Source organism: Nannobrachium achirus (assembly GCF_963921795.1).
Source record: "Nannobrachium achirus genome assembly, chromosome: 5".
NCBI classification, from domain to species: Eukaryota; Metazoa; Chordata; class Actinopteri; order Myctophiformes; family Myctophidae; genus Nannobrachium; species Nannobrachium achirus.
Genome location: NC_137814.1, coordinates 46,124,954 through 46,142,946, shown reverse-complemented (window position 1 = coordinate 46,142,946; position 17,993 = coordinate 46,124,954). Strand labels below are relative to the sequence as shown.

Sequence of the window (17,993 nt, the reverse complement as noted above, 5' to 3'; positions counted from 1 at the left end):
AGAATATCCCTTTCCCCTTGTTGTCGTCATCCTCCACTCGCACTACGGCAAATAAACCGTACCCCTCTGGAACAACCAACAACCAGCACAAAATAAGCAAATTATTTGTTAACGGCAGTGCTTTTAGTGATGTATTAATGCCCTTGTATAACTTTATGTTACAGTTTTCAGTGTTACACAGTAAAAAGGAATTTCCCCACGGTGATGAAAGTTAATCTTCCTGTCATCTGTTTCTAATGCAGAGCATTCTAAAACATAAATGTACTACAGCTGTTGCACACTGTAAACACTCCAAACAAGTGGCTCACAGGTCACAGATATACTGCCAATAATAAAGTCCTTCTACGTGAGTCTGAAGCCTGATTTATATTCAGTTGCATGCCAGTGTGAGCTTGTAGATCCACTATTTTGGGCACGCGACACTAGCAAGCAACTAAGTATAAATCAGGATTGACTCTGCACATTCAGAAGCTGTTGTGTACTGTAACTAAAGCAACGAGGTACCGGTAGGCACACTAGGCGTCTAAGAATATCTTCTTATTAGAAATATTGTGTGTGTGCGCGCGTGTGTGCGTGTGTGTGTGTGTGTGTGTGTGTGTGTGTGTGTGTGTGTGTGTGTCAGTGGAGGATGTCGGGATCAGTGACAGCTGCAGTTAACAAGCCAAAAATGACAGCAACGACACACACAGAAAAGGATATCCACCTCCACTCGCCAGGTGTAGGAACACAAAATAGAAATCTGCATAAACAAAAGACGCCACTCGGCCGGGAAGGCCACCCCCCAAAAAGCGATGCGACTGGAAATATAACAGACTCGGTGAGTGCTGGAAAGTCCTCCCAGAACAACAGCAGGCCTGCAGATCAGCTGCAGTTTACACAGAGAACACCATAGATTGTTGAGCTGCTGCCCATTCCCTTTGTGGGATGCGTGTCGCTGTTACTACATGTCATCTTTTGGACACCCGTCTCTAACCCTCACCCTAACCTCGCCTACCAGTCTTTCTCGGTAGAAAGCCTGGTGTTCGTTCACAACAGACCGTTTGGTTTCCGCCTAAAGCGCGGAAACCACTAGAAGAAGCGGCGTCGCTTTGATTTAGTTCCCCTCGTTTGTTTCCCCAATCACTATTAAAATGCTCGAGAAGCCTAGTGTAGTCTTGCCAGTTGCTATGAGTTGGACTAAAAGATCACATACCAAACAAATTTTTCGAAAGCAAAACTACGCCGCATCAAGGTGTTTATTAGGTACCGTAGGCCCTAAAACTATGTCCTTGGGTGCAGGGGAATATTTTGGGTTAAAACTGAATCCGGTTGATAGTTCCGGCCAAAGTGTAGTCCGTGTAGGACTACAACATGACGTAAAGTGGTTTCCGCTCCCGACCGGATCAAACCTCGTAAAGTGAAGTGATCCCAGACTACCCTCACCCTAACCCTAACCTCCGTGCAGCGAGTCGCTAACCCTCCGGTCGAAATGATGGTCGTTCGAAAGAGCGCGATTTCCCCTCCCTTTGTTTGTAACGACCCCGGTGCAAGAAAAGAATCGTACAGCTTTTGGCAACGTTGCAGAATTAGACGCGTACTGAGGATTGATTTATATATACTGTATATTGACTGCATTTTATTGTATATGCTCAACCATCAGCGTCCCTATTTGCTGCTGTCAGCCTGTTGAGTCTGCAGAGGCAATCTGCTTCCCCAATGCAGGAGCCCAGAGCACTTTAGGCCTTCCATTAGAATTCCATTGGGGAAAATAACAGGAACAGTGTTATTTTTTATTAGCTGTCTCGGTCGAGCCCTCGGCTGTGACCAGACCTGGCTCCTTGTTGCCACGATGCTGACTTTACAGCACAACTGGACAAATACAAGGAGAGAGGAACTGAGCGCTGAAAAAGAAATCACACCTGTGTGAAATGAGCAGCACCGAACAGCACCGATCGCAGTACTTGCGCGCTCTGATGGCACACAAGTAGGCCATATATGGCCATGATTGCACAAGGCGCAAGTTGGCACCTCGACAGAGAGCAGTCTAGTTATATTGTCCAATCAGAAAAGGATCATAAGAAACAAAATAAGTACTGTATCTGATACAAACATGGACATACCCACAAAGAGACAGTGTTTGTTCAGTAGTAGTGCGTGCGCGCACGTGTGTGTGCGTGCTGGGGTGTTGGGGGAAAGAAATCATGTAAATATGTTGATTGATACTCTGGAAATATATTCATGGCCATAAAATGGCCATGAACTGAATTCTAATAAAAGAGTCTATATATAGACGCACACACGCACGCAGTGCCACGCACGCACGCACGCACGCACGCACGCACGCACGCACACACACACACGCACGCACACACACACACACACACACACACAGCCAGTCTGTAAGGAGCAGCCATGGAACTGGCCTTGCACTTGGACAACACTAATGTAATTACAGGAATGTTCTGCTTGCTCACTTCAAGGGTGGAGTACAGTGGAAGGCTTGCAGAACAAAATCAGACATTACTCAGGGCTGAAGTGCTGCCAAATCTTGCCACCCCACTGCCTGCAAATTATCTTGACACAGTAATACACAGGATTACAACGGTAGGGCTGAGGATCTCAGAAAGTAGACAAAAAACACGTCTCATACTTAGGATTGAACCAATTGGATCCATTTATACATGCATGGCCTCGGATCCCATAACTGCACTGCTATAATGCTAGGTGAGAATTCATTATCCGAGCAGGTTGTGCCATACCTGCCCATTCCAAGCTTGGCGTTCAAGGACCGCTTTAGCTTATTAAACAAAATGAAATAACACAGTGCAAGTCAGCACCATATTAATAAGAGGGATATTCTCTTATTTAACATGACGCCCTGCCCCCTTTTAGCCCTACAGTGTGCCATTGGGACAGGTCAGACCATGAAGTGTAAAATGTACAGGCTGACCTTGTACAATGTACCGTAATCCAGCAATGATGCAATAATCAAATGAATCTGACAATTAGCTGAAACACTGAAAGCTTATAAGATTTGTATTGCTTTTATACATTAAAAATAAAGAATTGCCCTGGGAAAAAGGTAGCAAGGACACCAATAGTCGCACACAACGCCTCGTGCTTGTAGATCGGCTGTTTTCACTAGTTTTGTGCGACAGTCTTGTATGATGAAGCAGGGCAAAAGACGTACACTTTTGAAACTTGGAGATACATGGTTTCTGCCCGACAGTGACGATATTTTAGTGATTATGTTGCGAGGAAAACGTTGAGATAATAGCCATTTTGGTTAGAACTGACTGAAAATAACTTTGTACTTCAAGTTTAAAATGATACTAAATATTTTTTCAAGTGTCCAAATAAATTCCAAATATTATAATATTATCTCGCGGCACCCCTGGACTGCCGTCACGGCACCCCAGGGTGCCCCGTCACCCACTTTGAAAACCCCTGGTGTAAAGTAACTAAGTACTGTACTCAAATACACCTTTTGAGGTGTTTGTACTTTACTTGAGTATTCCAAATGTCCAATGCTTTTACTTCTACTCCTCTACATCTCAGATTCGAATATTGTACTTTTACTCCTCTACATTTATTTTGGAAACTTTAGTTCATATATTAGTTAATGGGACAGAGGCCAGAATTTCATGAAAAGCAATAGATTCTGGTGGCAAATTCTAATGATGATTTTTATGTTCCCACATGCCCATGGTATCATTTAAGCCCTGGTAGCATCACCAACCTCGTAGCTTTCTACCTGTTACCACCACTATTATATGAGAAATAACCGAAATTCTCGTTTTTTATTACTTTCCATATAGTATCCTTATAATGCAATTGAATATGTGAAATCATGCCTGGAATTGTGACTGAATTATAAAACATTGTAATGCAGAAGAATATTACTTAGAAATGCAAAAAGTTAGTATACAGAGAAATTATTTAAAAAAAGGGTCAAATTTGATACATTTTCGTTTTTTGAAGGTCACAAAATGTGCTATATTTTCCTAAATATTTAACACAGAGACTTGCATTTAGCATTAAAATGTGCACATAAGACTCTGTGATGTTGTGAAATATAACTATTAAACAGAAGAGTTTGAGCTTAGAAACCTCTTAAGCCCCAGGGGGGTCCAGGGGAAAAATCTGCCTAAAATGTATGCCCAAATTGGAACAGTTGTGGACACAAAACTACCATGATTGTGGCTACTCTTGACTCACCAAATGTCAGCTAACCCCTGAAAATTCACAAATGCAGTGTAAAACATCACATTTCTCTGACCAAATTGTCCTGCTGTGATCATTTACCAAGGAAAGGATGATTGAAAAAGACCTCCGCCTATGGAAATTTTGCCTTCTGAATAGTGAATGAGCCTCAAGACCTCATTTAAAACATATATAGTGAATAGAAAAATTGTTCACCAAGGTGTCACCAATTGATAGGCAAAATTGTATGAATATATTGCAAACTATGTAAACTCTACAGATGTTTTAGTGAGAGTAGTGCTGTAATATTAGTAATGTTAAAGTATAGGGTGAAAAATGATAAAAACGAGTAACAATAAGTAGTAATAATACTGTAATAGGAGTAATGTATGGATGAAAAGTACAATGGCAGCTGATTACTATGCTGTAGGACCACTGTAACAATAATCAACAAAGAAATTGTAGTTTGATTTGGTCTCTATTGATTTATTGACATTTATTGACAGCTGTTCAGAGGTCAACACCTTTTGCCCCCGCCGGCGGGGGCAATGGGGCTCAAGAAGCTAACTTAGGGAATTATGACATCGAAAGACCATGCCTCGTTACATTATTATCATTATTACCTTCCTGAAAATGATTCATTTTCATGTGTCATATTCAGAGATAATTAATCAAAGTTATCATCATCACTTGCAAGTGAATCTATGTGTTCAGTCACCTAGATCAGTGGTTCTCAAAAGGGGGTACGTGTAACCCTAGGGGTATGCGGGGGTACTGCAGGGGGTACGTGAGAAAAACTAGAAAATGAGAATATGTATTTTATGGTTAATGATAAAACATTGACAGAGATGGTGTGAAGCTGCTCATCTGTACATTTCTAAACCAAATTACATCAATTACTTGACTAGTGGTGACTGTTATTGAATAGAAAGCAATGTTTATTTGCCATTATTTTGAATGTAAAGGTATTGGAACTGGACTTTTGTTGTACATTTTGCTGTAGTCAGGGGAAGGGGGTACTTGGCTTCGGAAATCAGTGTAAGGGGGTACTGTTACTGTAGCCAAAAAAGATTGAGAACCACTGACCTAGATCATCATGGACATTCTGACAGTCCTTTAACCAACACATTTGGGTGCACTTCAGTCCATTTACAATGCAAACGCAGATTTTCCAATCGCTCACATAACCGTGGTTACAAACATATCGCTATATTGGATCGCTCCAAATTATGATAGTACACTACCAGATCAGTCGGTGATCTATCAATAAGAACTACGAGTTCAAGTCCTCCCTGTAGGAAACGGACAGCTCCAGCTTACAGAGACAAGCCCACTGTCTCCGAAGGAGCAGAAGCAACCCCCATGCAGAACAGCTTGTTCCACCCGATTCTCAGGGACCACGTTGACACAGTAGAACCTGGTAAAGGTACTAGGCGATGTCCAGCTGGCCGATGCACAGATGTCAAAAAGGGGAACCCCCCTGAACTATATTCCCAAGAGGTGGCCATACCCTGAATGGAATGTGCCACTACAGCGGATGGCAGAGTCTGTCCGGCCAAGCGATACGCACAAGCAATGGTACCAACAAGCCAATGTGAGAGTCTCTGTTTTGAAATCCTTCAGCCCAGGACTCTATCACCATATCATACAAAGAGCTGATCAGTCAGCCTTTGTCCATATGACATACTGTAAGTGTCCAAAGCTCTCACCGGGCAGAGGACGTGCACCTTCAGTGTGTTAGCCGCCCAGCCCTTATCCAGCAGTGACTGCAGAAAGTGCATTACAGTCTGAACATGACAGTGTTCTGGATCAGCACTGTGGCTCTCGCACCATGTGTGAAACAGTCCCTGTACGGCACAATAGTAGAAGGCTCTGGAACTAGATCTGACCACCTGCGCCTCTCATCTGGAGCTGGAGGCGATCGGAGCCCGGGTGCCACAGGGTCCCCTGAGCCTGTGAAGTGTGAAAGCAGGTCAGGCCTCAGAGGCAACAGCATCCCCATGAACAGAGACAGCAGCATCCTGAACCAAATGCAAGTCTCTATGTTAAATATTTAGGAAAATATGTTTTTTGTGACCTTCAAAAAAACGAAAATGAATCAAATTTGACCTATTCTTTTGAATTTTTCCTCTGTATACTACCTTTTTGCATTTTGCAAATAATATTCTTCTGCATTACAATGTTTTATAATTCAGTACCAATCAATTCCAGGCATGATTTGACATATTCAGTTGCATTATAAGGATACTATACGGAAATTAATAAAAAACGAGAATTTCGGTTATTTCTCATATAATAGTGGTGGTAACAGGTAGAAAGCTATGAGGTTGGTAATGCTACCAGGGCTTAAATGATACCATGGGCATGTGGGAACATAAAAATCATCATTAGAATTTGCCACCAGAATCTATTGCTATCAACCCCACTAGCCCATGGCCTATATGTCAAACTCAAGGCCCGAGGGCCAAATCAGGCCTGTTAACCCATTCAGGCTGGGAACACATTTTAGTGTATGGGAGGGGCTTACAGTACATGTACAGTATGTAGCAACATATTTGTTTTTGTAGGCTAATTTCTGATTTAGGCCTAACTATAGGTTAGGCCTAATAATCTTTGTCCTGCGGGATGATATTTAATTACTATTATTAGAACTGGCCCGCTGGGATATTGCAAGCACCAACATAGTACTACAAGTCCCACAATGCATTGCGAGTGCAATGGCGCGCATCAAGGGCTCACAAGCACAAGCCAGTGTCTTCTCTATTCATCAGCAGCGGAAGCATATCGCCTGTGTTGAACTTTCAGCTACCCCTCTACCCAAAAATGACTAAACGAAAAGTGAAATTATACCGTAGCCTGCGAGGTGAGTTCTGGCAGATACACTTAGATTAGAAGTTCACACTGTGCTGTGCTGCCCTATGTGGGTGTGTTCAGTATTGAGCAAGACCCACACGTCATTCTCTGACACGGCAATCAGCTGACCAATTAGGTGGGTATTTAAGGTCACCTGAGCCTGTGCTCATCCTGTGTTCCTCTGAGCATGCCTCTGGTTGTGAGGCTTTGTTTGCTCCCACCGCCACCCCAGCACCACCAGTGGGCTCTGCTATTAATTATGTTCCCCATGGGGGGGTTGTTATTATATATATATATTTATATATAGATCTCCCGGCTCTTAATGGTTAATGATGGTTTTCTGATTGTGCTGAGCAGGGAGAAAAAGAGTAGCAGAGCCTGAACGCCAAGATTAAATATTACATATACACTTGCATTCTCATGTTTCAATAATAAAATATATTGGTTCATTAATTCTGTATTGGTTCATTCTATATTGGTTCATTCTAATCGTGAGTTATCTGACAGAACTCTGAAAACAGGGGGTCTCAGGAGGGAGACAGAGTACATGTTCACGGATGTAAAGGACAAACCTGTGTGTCTTCTGTGTGGATTTGACTTACTTTCTAATTGTATTGTATTTATCGTGCTAGGGACATATAGGCCTATTTTATTTTTGAAGGAGAATTACGTTTTTTTGCAGTTTGCCTGTTAAAATAAAACATTTTCACTTGAAATTAGTGACAGAGCCATAAGAAAATATTTCAGCTGATTTTATTTATGTTTTACTTCATTAATTTAATGATTAATGTTCAATCATATAGGCTGTGTATTAAGGTCCAGGTTCAATGTGTAATCAAGTTTTAAATAAACATTGAACCAGACCGGCCCTCGACTTGTACCACTATTTTCAAACATTTTGTACTTTTACTTTTGGTATAAGTATATTTTGATGCCAATATTTTTTTCGTACTTTTACTCAAGTACATTTCTGACTTTTACTTGTAACAGAGTATTTCTACATTGCAGCATTGATAGTTTTACTTAAGTAAAACAATTGAGTACTTTTTTCCACCACTGCTCCTGCTATTCACCTTATATACAGGAGTTTAACTATGCTGAACAGACACCTGCACCGACCAGCAGGAGTCACTAGAGCAGTGACAAAGACATACAGTAATCTCCTGCTTGTTGCCTGTGAACACAAGCCAATTGTGCTTGGAGTGCTGCAAACTTTGAAGCTGGTACAAAAAGGCTGCAGGGCTCAAGAAACACAACGTTAACAGACATCAAACCAAAGCCAATATGGGCTCTATTTTGATTGTCTAAAGTACCAGCTGTTATGCCTTAACTTAAGCCAAACTCCACTCCTCCAGGTCTTAAGTTAAGGCATAAGAGCTGGTACTCAAAATAGAGCCCTATGTCTCATGTAACTCTGGTCCAGAGCGTCAGGTGCACTGATGCTCTGACAGGCGGCTGGCTAAAAGATTAGACCAGGATTTCTCAGCCCCTACGAGGGCTCAACTTCAGTCACAATAAACTAAACTACTTCACTACTCACCTAACCAAAGGTAGTTTTGCGTTGTTTAAAGTCTATTCTCCGCGGTGGGAAACCTCTCAGCACCCCACCCACTCTGTAAAATACATTATTTTTGTCATGAAATAAAACGCACCCATCTTGAGCCACCCAGCGGCCACCGCAGACACAACCTGGAAATAGGCGGTGGTCGAGTTGGATCAAGTTGGATGAGCTTTATTTCATGACAAAAATAATGTATTTTACAGAGTGATTGGGGTGCTAAGAGGTTTCCCACTGTGGAGAATAGACTTTCAACAATGCAAAACTATCTTTGGTTAGGTGAGTAGCGAAGTAGTTTTGTTTATTTTGACTGAAGTTGAGCCCTCGTAGGGGTAGAGAAATCCTGGTATAGTCTTTTAGTCAGCCGCCTGTCAGAGCGTCAGTGCAGCTGAGTTAATATAATTAAGCATCCCGCGAAGCTTGGCCAATGCCAAGCTCTAGCTGCGAGACAGACATACGGACGGACGGACGGACGGACATACACTTAAAGCCAGATGTACTGTAGGAGCGTTTAGCACCACTCAAAAAATATATATATCCAGAGACATTTCCCCTTCGACAACAACAACAGCACCACTAGTAGCAGAAAGAGTATTCTGGCTGATCCCCTCCAGGACCATTTTACACACAAAGGCAATACACCAGCAACATAGCCATGGAGCTATCAGAGCCAAATACTATTATCTGATCACTGAGGATCTGCCATCTCGGCTCGGTCTTGCTGTCTTGCACTCAGTCCTTATCTAATATTGGCTCCCCATTTCTTACTGGAGAGTCGAGTGTTACAGTAACAGGTCGGCCTTAATCCCAACATGGTATGGCCTTCTAATCCTCCTGCAGAACTGGTCGCTCCAGGACTGCTGAGCGCATCAGCGCTGTCAGTGGATCAAACGGGTCCAGTTAACACCGTGGGCTATTATCCTTACCTTCCTAAGCCCACAAAAATAAACATGGTAAGCAGTGGAGAGGGCTATCTGTGATACAGGAATTAAAGCATTACAACTGTATGCTTTTATTAAAGTTTTACAAATTCAATTCAAGAGGCATTTCAAAACATAAGGACGGAGGCAAATATCTTGCAAATTCATAATGGCACTGGATTGCATTCATAAACATTCTAGTGAAACCTATGCTATCCAGAAATAGACTAGAACGTCTTCAGACAGGTTTCATTCTAAAAACAAGATTATCCACCATTTAACTACAAAATAACTTAAAAAGACAAAACACAAATCACACACACACACACACACACGCACACACACACACGCACACGCACACGCACACGCACACACACACACACACACACACACATACACACTGAGAATGTTTCCTCAAAAGCATTTATTTTTTACTGCGATTACATCAGAGTGGTTTATTGCCTTTACGAACAAACCTCTTAATTATTTGCATCTGTCTAGAACTGCAGTTATACTTCTTTTGTTTGTGTTTGTTATAAATAGGGGTGAAATTACGAGGGACCTAAAAAACTGTCAAAAGAAAATGACCAGCATCGATCTTTGCAATGGTCACCCAAAGGGAAACCTCCCCATTTGGAGCAGAACAGAATTGAACTACCAAGGATTTAATTGTGCTGTGATATGCATTAGGCTCAAATAAAGCCGTCATCTCTCCCAGATATGACAAATGTAATACACATTGGGTCAAACCCTGCTTATTACTGTTACCACTGGACTGACATGGGCTTGAGCCTATTGCCCTTGGCTACCATCACGGTTAAGCTAAACTGGCACTGACTTTTCTACAGTATTCATGGCTTAAGCACCATTCCCATTTCCCACGGGGCATGATAACTATAGAGATAACTATAACGTTCACAATTGTATATTTTTATAGTCCGTGTGAACACTGACATCCACTTGACTACCGGTATATATATTTTTTAAACTCTGCTTTTTATAGTTATAGTTATAGTCTCAGTGTGAATAGCCCTTGTGAAAGTAAGCACTGATTTCAATGTTTATTTATATACTTGCTTCTTTGTACATGTGTATATTTGAGCAACAGATGAATGTATTACTATGAAACCTGCTGTAACTACTCAGCTATCAGGTCGCCCCCAGTCTCAAAGTAATTTTAAGCTGTTTTTTGACAGTGAGGGTGAAGAATATACATACTGTACATACAGTATGTATAATATATGGTATATATTGTATACAATCTTAGTTCTATTTAAAACACATTTACAATGTGCAGACTATCTGCTTCAACTCTTGGCGTCTTGCGGTATGCTGTGGCACTTTATCCATCTGCATACTGTACATGGCATATTTATAAGCAAACATGCTGTATAAGAGGGCCGTGAAAAATAGATTATGACTTTATGTGATGCTTTTTGTATTTAAGTATCCATTAAGAAAGTGTCTACCTGGGACACTAAGCAATTAACTGGGCCTAATGTTTAACTGCAGAAAATATATAGCCCAGACAATGTGGGCTACTGTGCTATTACAAACTGCCAAACAATACGATTCCATTAAACTCTCAACTCCAAAGGGAGACAGACTGAACGGAGAAAAGAACACAAAGGGGGATTTGAGTGCCAGTTTAGCAGCAGTGTGAATGTAACAAGCTGCCTTTAGACCCATTCAGCGTGTCACCTGTGCCCCGTGCTTTCTCTCCAAACTGTGGCAGGGCGGTTTTTACCAGCCTGCCTTCCGCTGTAACACACAGGGGAGTCAGAGACGTGCCATTCAGCCCTGAGAGCGTTGAGAACTGGGACACCCACAACATTTACTTCTGTACAGACAAACAAACACACACAAGAGTGTGTGTTTGTGTGTCTAATGACTAATGAGCACAATACACGTGCATGCATATAGCATAAGCCCTGCAGGGCATACAAGAGAAAATATGAAACGTTAGCCTTGTTATGCCATATGCACAGCAAACTCCTGAGTGCCAGCTATTTTAACTCATAATGGGCCCATAGGATTTTGCAGAGTGCAGCTATAAGTTAATGCCCAGCACCGCCATTCCCAGATTAAACATGATGGAAAAAACATTCTGAATAGTAACGATGGACGGCAACTGAGGCCTTTCCGAGCTCAAACACGGCTCTTCACGGATGAACTCACACCAATTAAAACACAGGCTAACAAAGAGAGGACCCCTGCATGTCAGATCTCTCTCTCTCTCTCTCTGGATTTTTCTCACTAATTAAATTACACAAAAAAAGACAAAAAGACAAAAAGACAAGGACTGGCAGCGGGCTGCGATTTAAATTAGAGACACAGTTAGTTGTGTGTTTAAGCTCACAGCATCATCTACATTTTCACAGTAACTGTAGCATTTTTATTATTTCATTTCATTTAACAGAAAGCCAACTTTAGTTGACAATAGTCACACAAACTTAAAAGGTAGGCTAGTTTGTTCACCAAATCATCAACACCGGTAGTAATTAAAATTATTGTGATAAAAATAATTATAATTTTGTTACATCCAAGTCATACAGCCCTAACTTAAGAGTTCAATGTCATGAGCCATCGTATAATACAGCTGCACTGACTGTAGCCTAACTGTGATGTGACAATGAAGTGAAGTTGTTCATTTGGACATCCCATGGTGTGTCAGTGTCCCACAGCGTAGGGCTGTCCCCATAGAAGAGATTCAACTAAAATAGATGGATAGAAAGCAATATCAAGTTGTTCTTTTAATAGACAATATACATCATCTACAAAGTCAGCTTGTGTACACTTATTGTTCCCTTTCAAATAACAGAAATTGAAATTCCGCTTTATTAAAGAAGTGTTATACGTTCCCATGCCATAGCTATACACAGAAACTATTGTTTGTTATTATGGGTAACTGAGTATAGCATAACTAACTACTGCCTATTCATAGCACACAAATTCCTGAAAACCTTGGCTGACAATAAAATGTCAGGTCTGCAAACCCACAAAGCGTCATAACACAACTTGCTGTGAGCTTTCCGCTTGCAGATCGTCAATTTTCTGCTAAGACCTTCGGTGTGTGTGTGTGTGTGTGTGTGTGTGTGTGTGTGTGTGTGTGTGTGTGTGTGTGTGTGTGTGTGTGTGTGTGTGTGTGTGTGTGTGTGTGTGTGGACACTATAGAGTCAAGAGGCCAGGGCAGATTTGGGGTGACATGCCAATAAATTTGGCAGCCTCGCCAGGACAAGGACTACAGGATATGGCTTAGGTCAGTGGTTTTCAACTACTAGTCTGGGAACCAGGACCACCAGTGGTCCTTGAGAGGTTCCAGGTTGTCCCCAGCTAAATGATGGAGAGTTGGTAACCAACTTTCATTTTATGCTCTTAAGAGTTAATTATTGTTAAATACTTGCATTACTTAATTTACAAAAAGTCTATACAATTACAGAATGTAGAATAATTGTTATTTTGATGTATACCTGTTATCAGTCAGTTATGAAAACCTAGCCCAGCCCAGCCCTACCCTCCCCTGCCCCTTCTTTGTATATACTTACTGTTTGTATTGACTTAATGTATTTTGTTCTTTCATTTTTTTCTTTTTTTTACTGACTATATCTACTGCATACTAGTACTGTGTTCTATTCGTCTGTCATTCAATGTTATATGAGATACTTAAATGGTTTCCTGAGGAAATAAGCTTAGTCTTTTCTAGGATCTCCTTTTAGTAGACCTTGTACCAGTGAACTATACCGTCATGAAACTGTACCTTTTCCTATGCAAACTTCTAATAAAGTCTTCAATCAATCAATCAATCAGTCCTATGGTACCACATCAATACAGCATGGAATCCTATCCAACAATAACAGAATATTCTAAGTTTTGTGTCTGAGAGGCTAAATCTCATGGTGGTCCGTGGCTCGAATGCGAATAAATAATGGGCCGACATGAAAAGGCCTGAAAACCACTGACCATTAGGTTGATCTGCTTTCACATCACCTATGAGCAAGAGGGACAGACAGGTGACAAGTTGTGAAAGTAAAGGATGTGTACCAGGTGGTTGTACAGTAGGTACTACTGTGGCAAGAGCCATACAGTATAAGCCTATACTGCTCCAACACAATCGTACACATGTAAAGTATGGCAACTTGGCAAGTTTGTAGGTGTTTATGCAGAGAGAGAGAGAGAGAGAGAGAGAGAGAGAGAGAGAGAGAGAGAGAGAGAGAGAGATAGATGGGGATGGGGATGGGACAGGATGAGAGACTTTGGTGATTTTGCCCTAATGAACACTTGCTATTTTATCGAGAAAAACTTATCATGTAAAAAGCCCAAAAGCTTTCTTGAGGTGTTTATCCTTTTACTTGAGCTTGTACCCATGAACTGTAGCCTACTGTCATGAAACTGTACCTTTTCCTATGCAAACTTCTAATAAAGTCTTCAATCAATCAATGTAATAACTGAATATTTACAGTGGGATTTGTGTGTGTGAGTGTGTGGCTTGCCGCAGTGGCTTATTGAGAAACATGAGAGACATGGTTAGAATACAAATATAACACAATGTTATAAACACCCAGGCCCGATTCTCCTTTTATATAGATGCTTATACCATAGCGAATTGAGAAATGGTTCGCCAGATAGAAAAAAAAGGCACGTTGCAAACATCTAGAGATGGGTGGTTATCAACGTATAGCATCACAGAGCCATCGGTCACATCTGGCCAAATGCATATCTAAACGTGGAGAGCAGAACCACGTCTGCTCCTTATTATTGCTGTGCAGTGTGCAGTAATGTATGTGAGAAAACCAACACACACTTACCTTCCACATCCAGGCCATTCTAAATTCTATGCAGACAATGGTGGACCGCTTGTTTTCGCGAGCCGAAATGAACACCATTCTAGCTGTGTGTTTTGAGGGGTGTGCATGTATTTATGCACGCAACGCAGACGCTGCCGTGTGGATACGAGCGGAGATCATCTCCATAAATATTGTAGCCGTACCGTTATTCGTGTTCTCTTTGCGTTCTCCATGGAGCTGCTTGGGACTGACGCTCACACTGCTGCCACTGGCCGGCGAACGCCATGCACCGCCTCCTCCTGGCTCACGTGACCACGGCTGATTCCTTGACTCTTTTGCTGAGCACGGTGAAACCCGAGGGTTCATCGATATGTCCATACACGGACACAAAAACTGTCTGGCAACTGTTTTACAGTTACACACCTTTATAATGTTCTTATTTTGACCATAATACAGAATTTCTAGTCTCCAGGTTTTCTTTAGAATTTGTTTCACACTTATTTACCATCCAAGTCTTCAATCATTCCATTCACTATGCTATCTTAGGAGTCCAACTGATTGGTTGATTGATTGATTGATTGATTGATTGATTGATTGATTGAAGACTTCATTAGAAGTTTGCAAAATGTACAGTTTCATGACATTACAGTTCACTGGTACACACGGTCAACTAAAAGGATACCTCAAAAAAGCTTTTGGGCGTGTCTCAAATGGGGTCCTTTTTTTAACTTATAACAGAATGACAGACAAATAAAACACAGTAGGCGTAAAACACAATGTAAAATGAAAGGTCAGGGGGAGGTAAGGATCTAGGCTTTTTTTCTTCAGTGTTGAGTAGCTGCCATCCTCTAAGTGGCTTTTCAGTGCTGTTTTAAAGGAAGGTTAGTGGTTCTCAAATGTTTAATTATTTACAAGGACCTCCATTTGTACACTCTCAGAGTTACAGACATGTTATGGTCATTCAGGGCTGTCCACAAGCCAACATGGTGATTACCCCTGGTAAAACATCATCTATACGCCGTAGTATATGACAGTGTCACAGTGGTTCTCAAACGTTTTCATGTCAAGGACCCCCAAATTGACACTTATTAGCCTGCGGACCCCATTTGAAAAGATATGCCATTACCCCCATAAGAAATAATTTTTATGTCTCCATGGCAGTGATTCCCAGCCATTTTAATTTCAATGACACCCATTGTGACATGCATTAGGCTACGGACCAGGTCCATTTGGTTCCTAACTATCATTTAGCTGGGGACCCCCTGGAACTCCCTAAGGACTCCTGGGGGTCCCCGGACCCCACTTTGAGAACCAATGCTCTAAGTATGATGTTCCTGCAAAGCCAGCAGGAGAAGGGAGTGTCAGAACTAAACACAACATGCCAACACTTCTAGAACCTAAAACCACATTTTTGGTTGCACTTTTATTGTGTCTTGAACTGAAAATCTATAGATCTATAAACTGACAACAAACATATAGGAATCGCATCACAAAAGAACGTGAGCCTGTAGATCAGCTATTATTTTGGGAGTGAGATGTTGGTGCCTGGATAAATATAAATCAAATCAGGCTTAACATGAACCTTAACCCTAAACTACACAATTCTGCAGGGTGTCCGCAGATCCTCGTGCATAAGTGGACTTGTTGTGATGGATGGTATCAGGATTGGTTTCCAAAACAGTTTGTTAGACAAGGTTTTCTCCACTGACCCTTCATATTGAATTCAGATATTGGTAGGCAGAGGCAAAGTTCAAGCTTATTCTCCCAAGATAGGCAATTGTGCTGCAGCAAATATATAAACATAAGAAACGTGTAATATAAGATTTCAAATGAGCTCTGCTCTACCTCCTGAGCTACAGCCGCATGATGGGACTTATAGGTCTGCTTGCAGGTGCTAGCCTGGAATCAGACGAATCCACAGGTGCAAAAATAAATTGCCCTTGGCGGATTTGGGTCTGGCTCTGCTCAATTGTGAATCCATTTCCTGCCCCAGAAGAGTTTGTGACCAATCAGGAACAAGTATTGGTCTGGTAACCCATTCTTTCAAGAGCCATTTTTTTAACACGCCCCTTGGAAAAAACCCTTCCATATAGAAGTACCAGACTCATATCCACGCAGTGATATAGTCTGGTTACGCAAGGCTACGCAGGTGCTGCTATCATTGTGCTGTCATGCAGGATGTGCCAATCATATTTCTTCTGGCTAAATCAGCTAAGATCTGGAGGGTGCGTTGATGGCGACATCAACCTTTTTGACATGTGGGCTTCTGCTCCAGACTGGAGTGCAGTATTCAGCTGCAGAGAAGACCAGGCTTTGTGCGGATTTTCGTAGTGTCTTGGCAGAGGCTCCCCAGGTCATGACCCTTGACCTTAACTTCTTCTACTGTAGGTGTTACTTGAAGGACAGTGTTCTATCTAGAGCAGAGTTTGAAGGCTTTCGTTCCCAAGTCACTGCATCTGTGATGTGGCCTCAGCGCATGCCATTTGAGGGGCACAAGGCCAAACTGAGGTACAACGACAGCCATGGCCTTCATGGCCTCCATGAAATTCCTGCCCTGGTGTACTGTGTACATCACATTTTCTCATAAACTAGTACTAGTTGGACTCCTAATATGTCAAAATGTCACAGTAAATATTCTTAAGAAGACCTTTAGACTTGACATTTAGTAACTAGGTCTTATGATAAAAAATAACAACATTATAAAGTTGTCTGTGAAATGTTTTATGTATGAAACATAATCTTTTAGCTAAATTTACTATGTGTATGTTTCATTGTGCTGGGTGCCAATCAATTATGTTGAAGCGTTTTCTTCAACAAATTTGCTATATTTCATGATCTAAATTCACATATGAATATACTATATTATAAGGCACCAAGACATGTTTCAGATGTTAGGTAGATGAATTTATGACATTTGAGAAAGATTTTATCTTTGCCAAAATCAATATTGCAAATTTTACAAGCAAAAACAGCAGCATAATATTTTTTGTTATTCACTTTTATATACATTTCTGGCTGGTGACAAAAATCGTACAGTTGTGCGGAGAACTTTTAACCTTAAAGCTATACTGTGTAAGATGCCCAACTAGTGGTCATTAGCCCTATAGCAAACCGCGGTCGCGTCCGCGTCTTTCGGCCGTTTTTCGTACCTTCAGACCCCCGCGTCTGCCTCCACCTCGCTGAGATCTATCTTTTGAGGGGTCCCTTGTTCCTGTGCGTTCAGTAATTCCAGAGATACGGACTCCTTCACCCTGCCTGGTAGGCGAAATTACCTAGAGAAGGGATGGTACAAACGGGCGACAACAAATATGGCTGCCATAGCGACCCCACTTCAAGATGCGCTGTGATAGGCCGGCAGTTGTATAACCCTCGCTGTGATTGGCCGGTAGTGTGATGACGCAATTTTGGCGCGAGATCCGGTCCACGGCAAGGATCGCAGTTTACATATATAGAGAAGGCTTTACAGGCTGAAATTCACGGAGTGGGTGTTCTAAAACTTTAGCGATTTAACAGTTAGGACAATTTTAAGATTTGTTTTATAAAAAAAGTTACATGGTACAACTTTAAGTCCACAACAATGGTATTGTCTATGCGACAATGTAAAGAAAAAGTAGTGCCCAGACGTGGAAACGAAATTCTTTTTGTCTTTTTCTAATATCACAGTATGGCCTATCCAAGGAATATACACTTTTGATT

At 41.6% G+C, this 17,993-nt stretch overlaps 1 protein-coding gene across 1 annotated transcript in view; it reads right to left on the bottom strand.

Annotated features, from left to right (window-relative positions):
* st6galnac3 (ST6 (alpha-N-acetyl-neuraminyl-2,3-beta-galactosyl-1,3)-N-acetylgalactosaminide alpha-2,6-sialyltransferase 3) overlaps window positions 1–14,336 on the bottom strand; it is a gene marked incomplete at both ends in the record, with an annotated part of 84,991 nt that extends 70,655 nt beyond the window's left edge. Inside the window, one exon of the mRNA XM_080726277.1 lies at window positions 14,319–14,336. Within this exon, the coding sequence (XP_080582403.1) occupies window positions 14,319–14,336 (18 nt within the window). The remainder of the gene's footprint in view (window positions 1–14,318) is intronic.
* Between the last annotated feature and the right edge of the window lie 3,657 nt (window positions 14,337–17,993).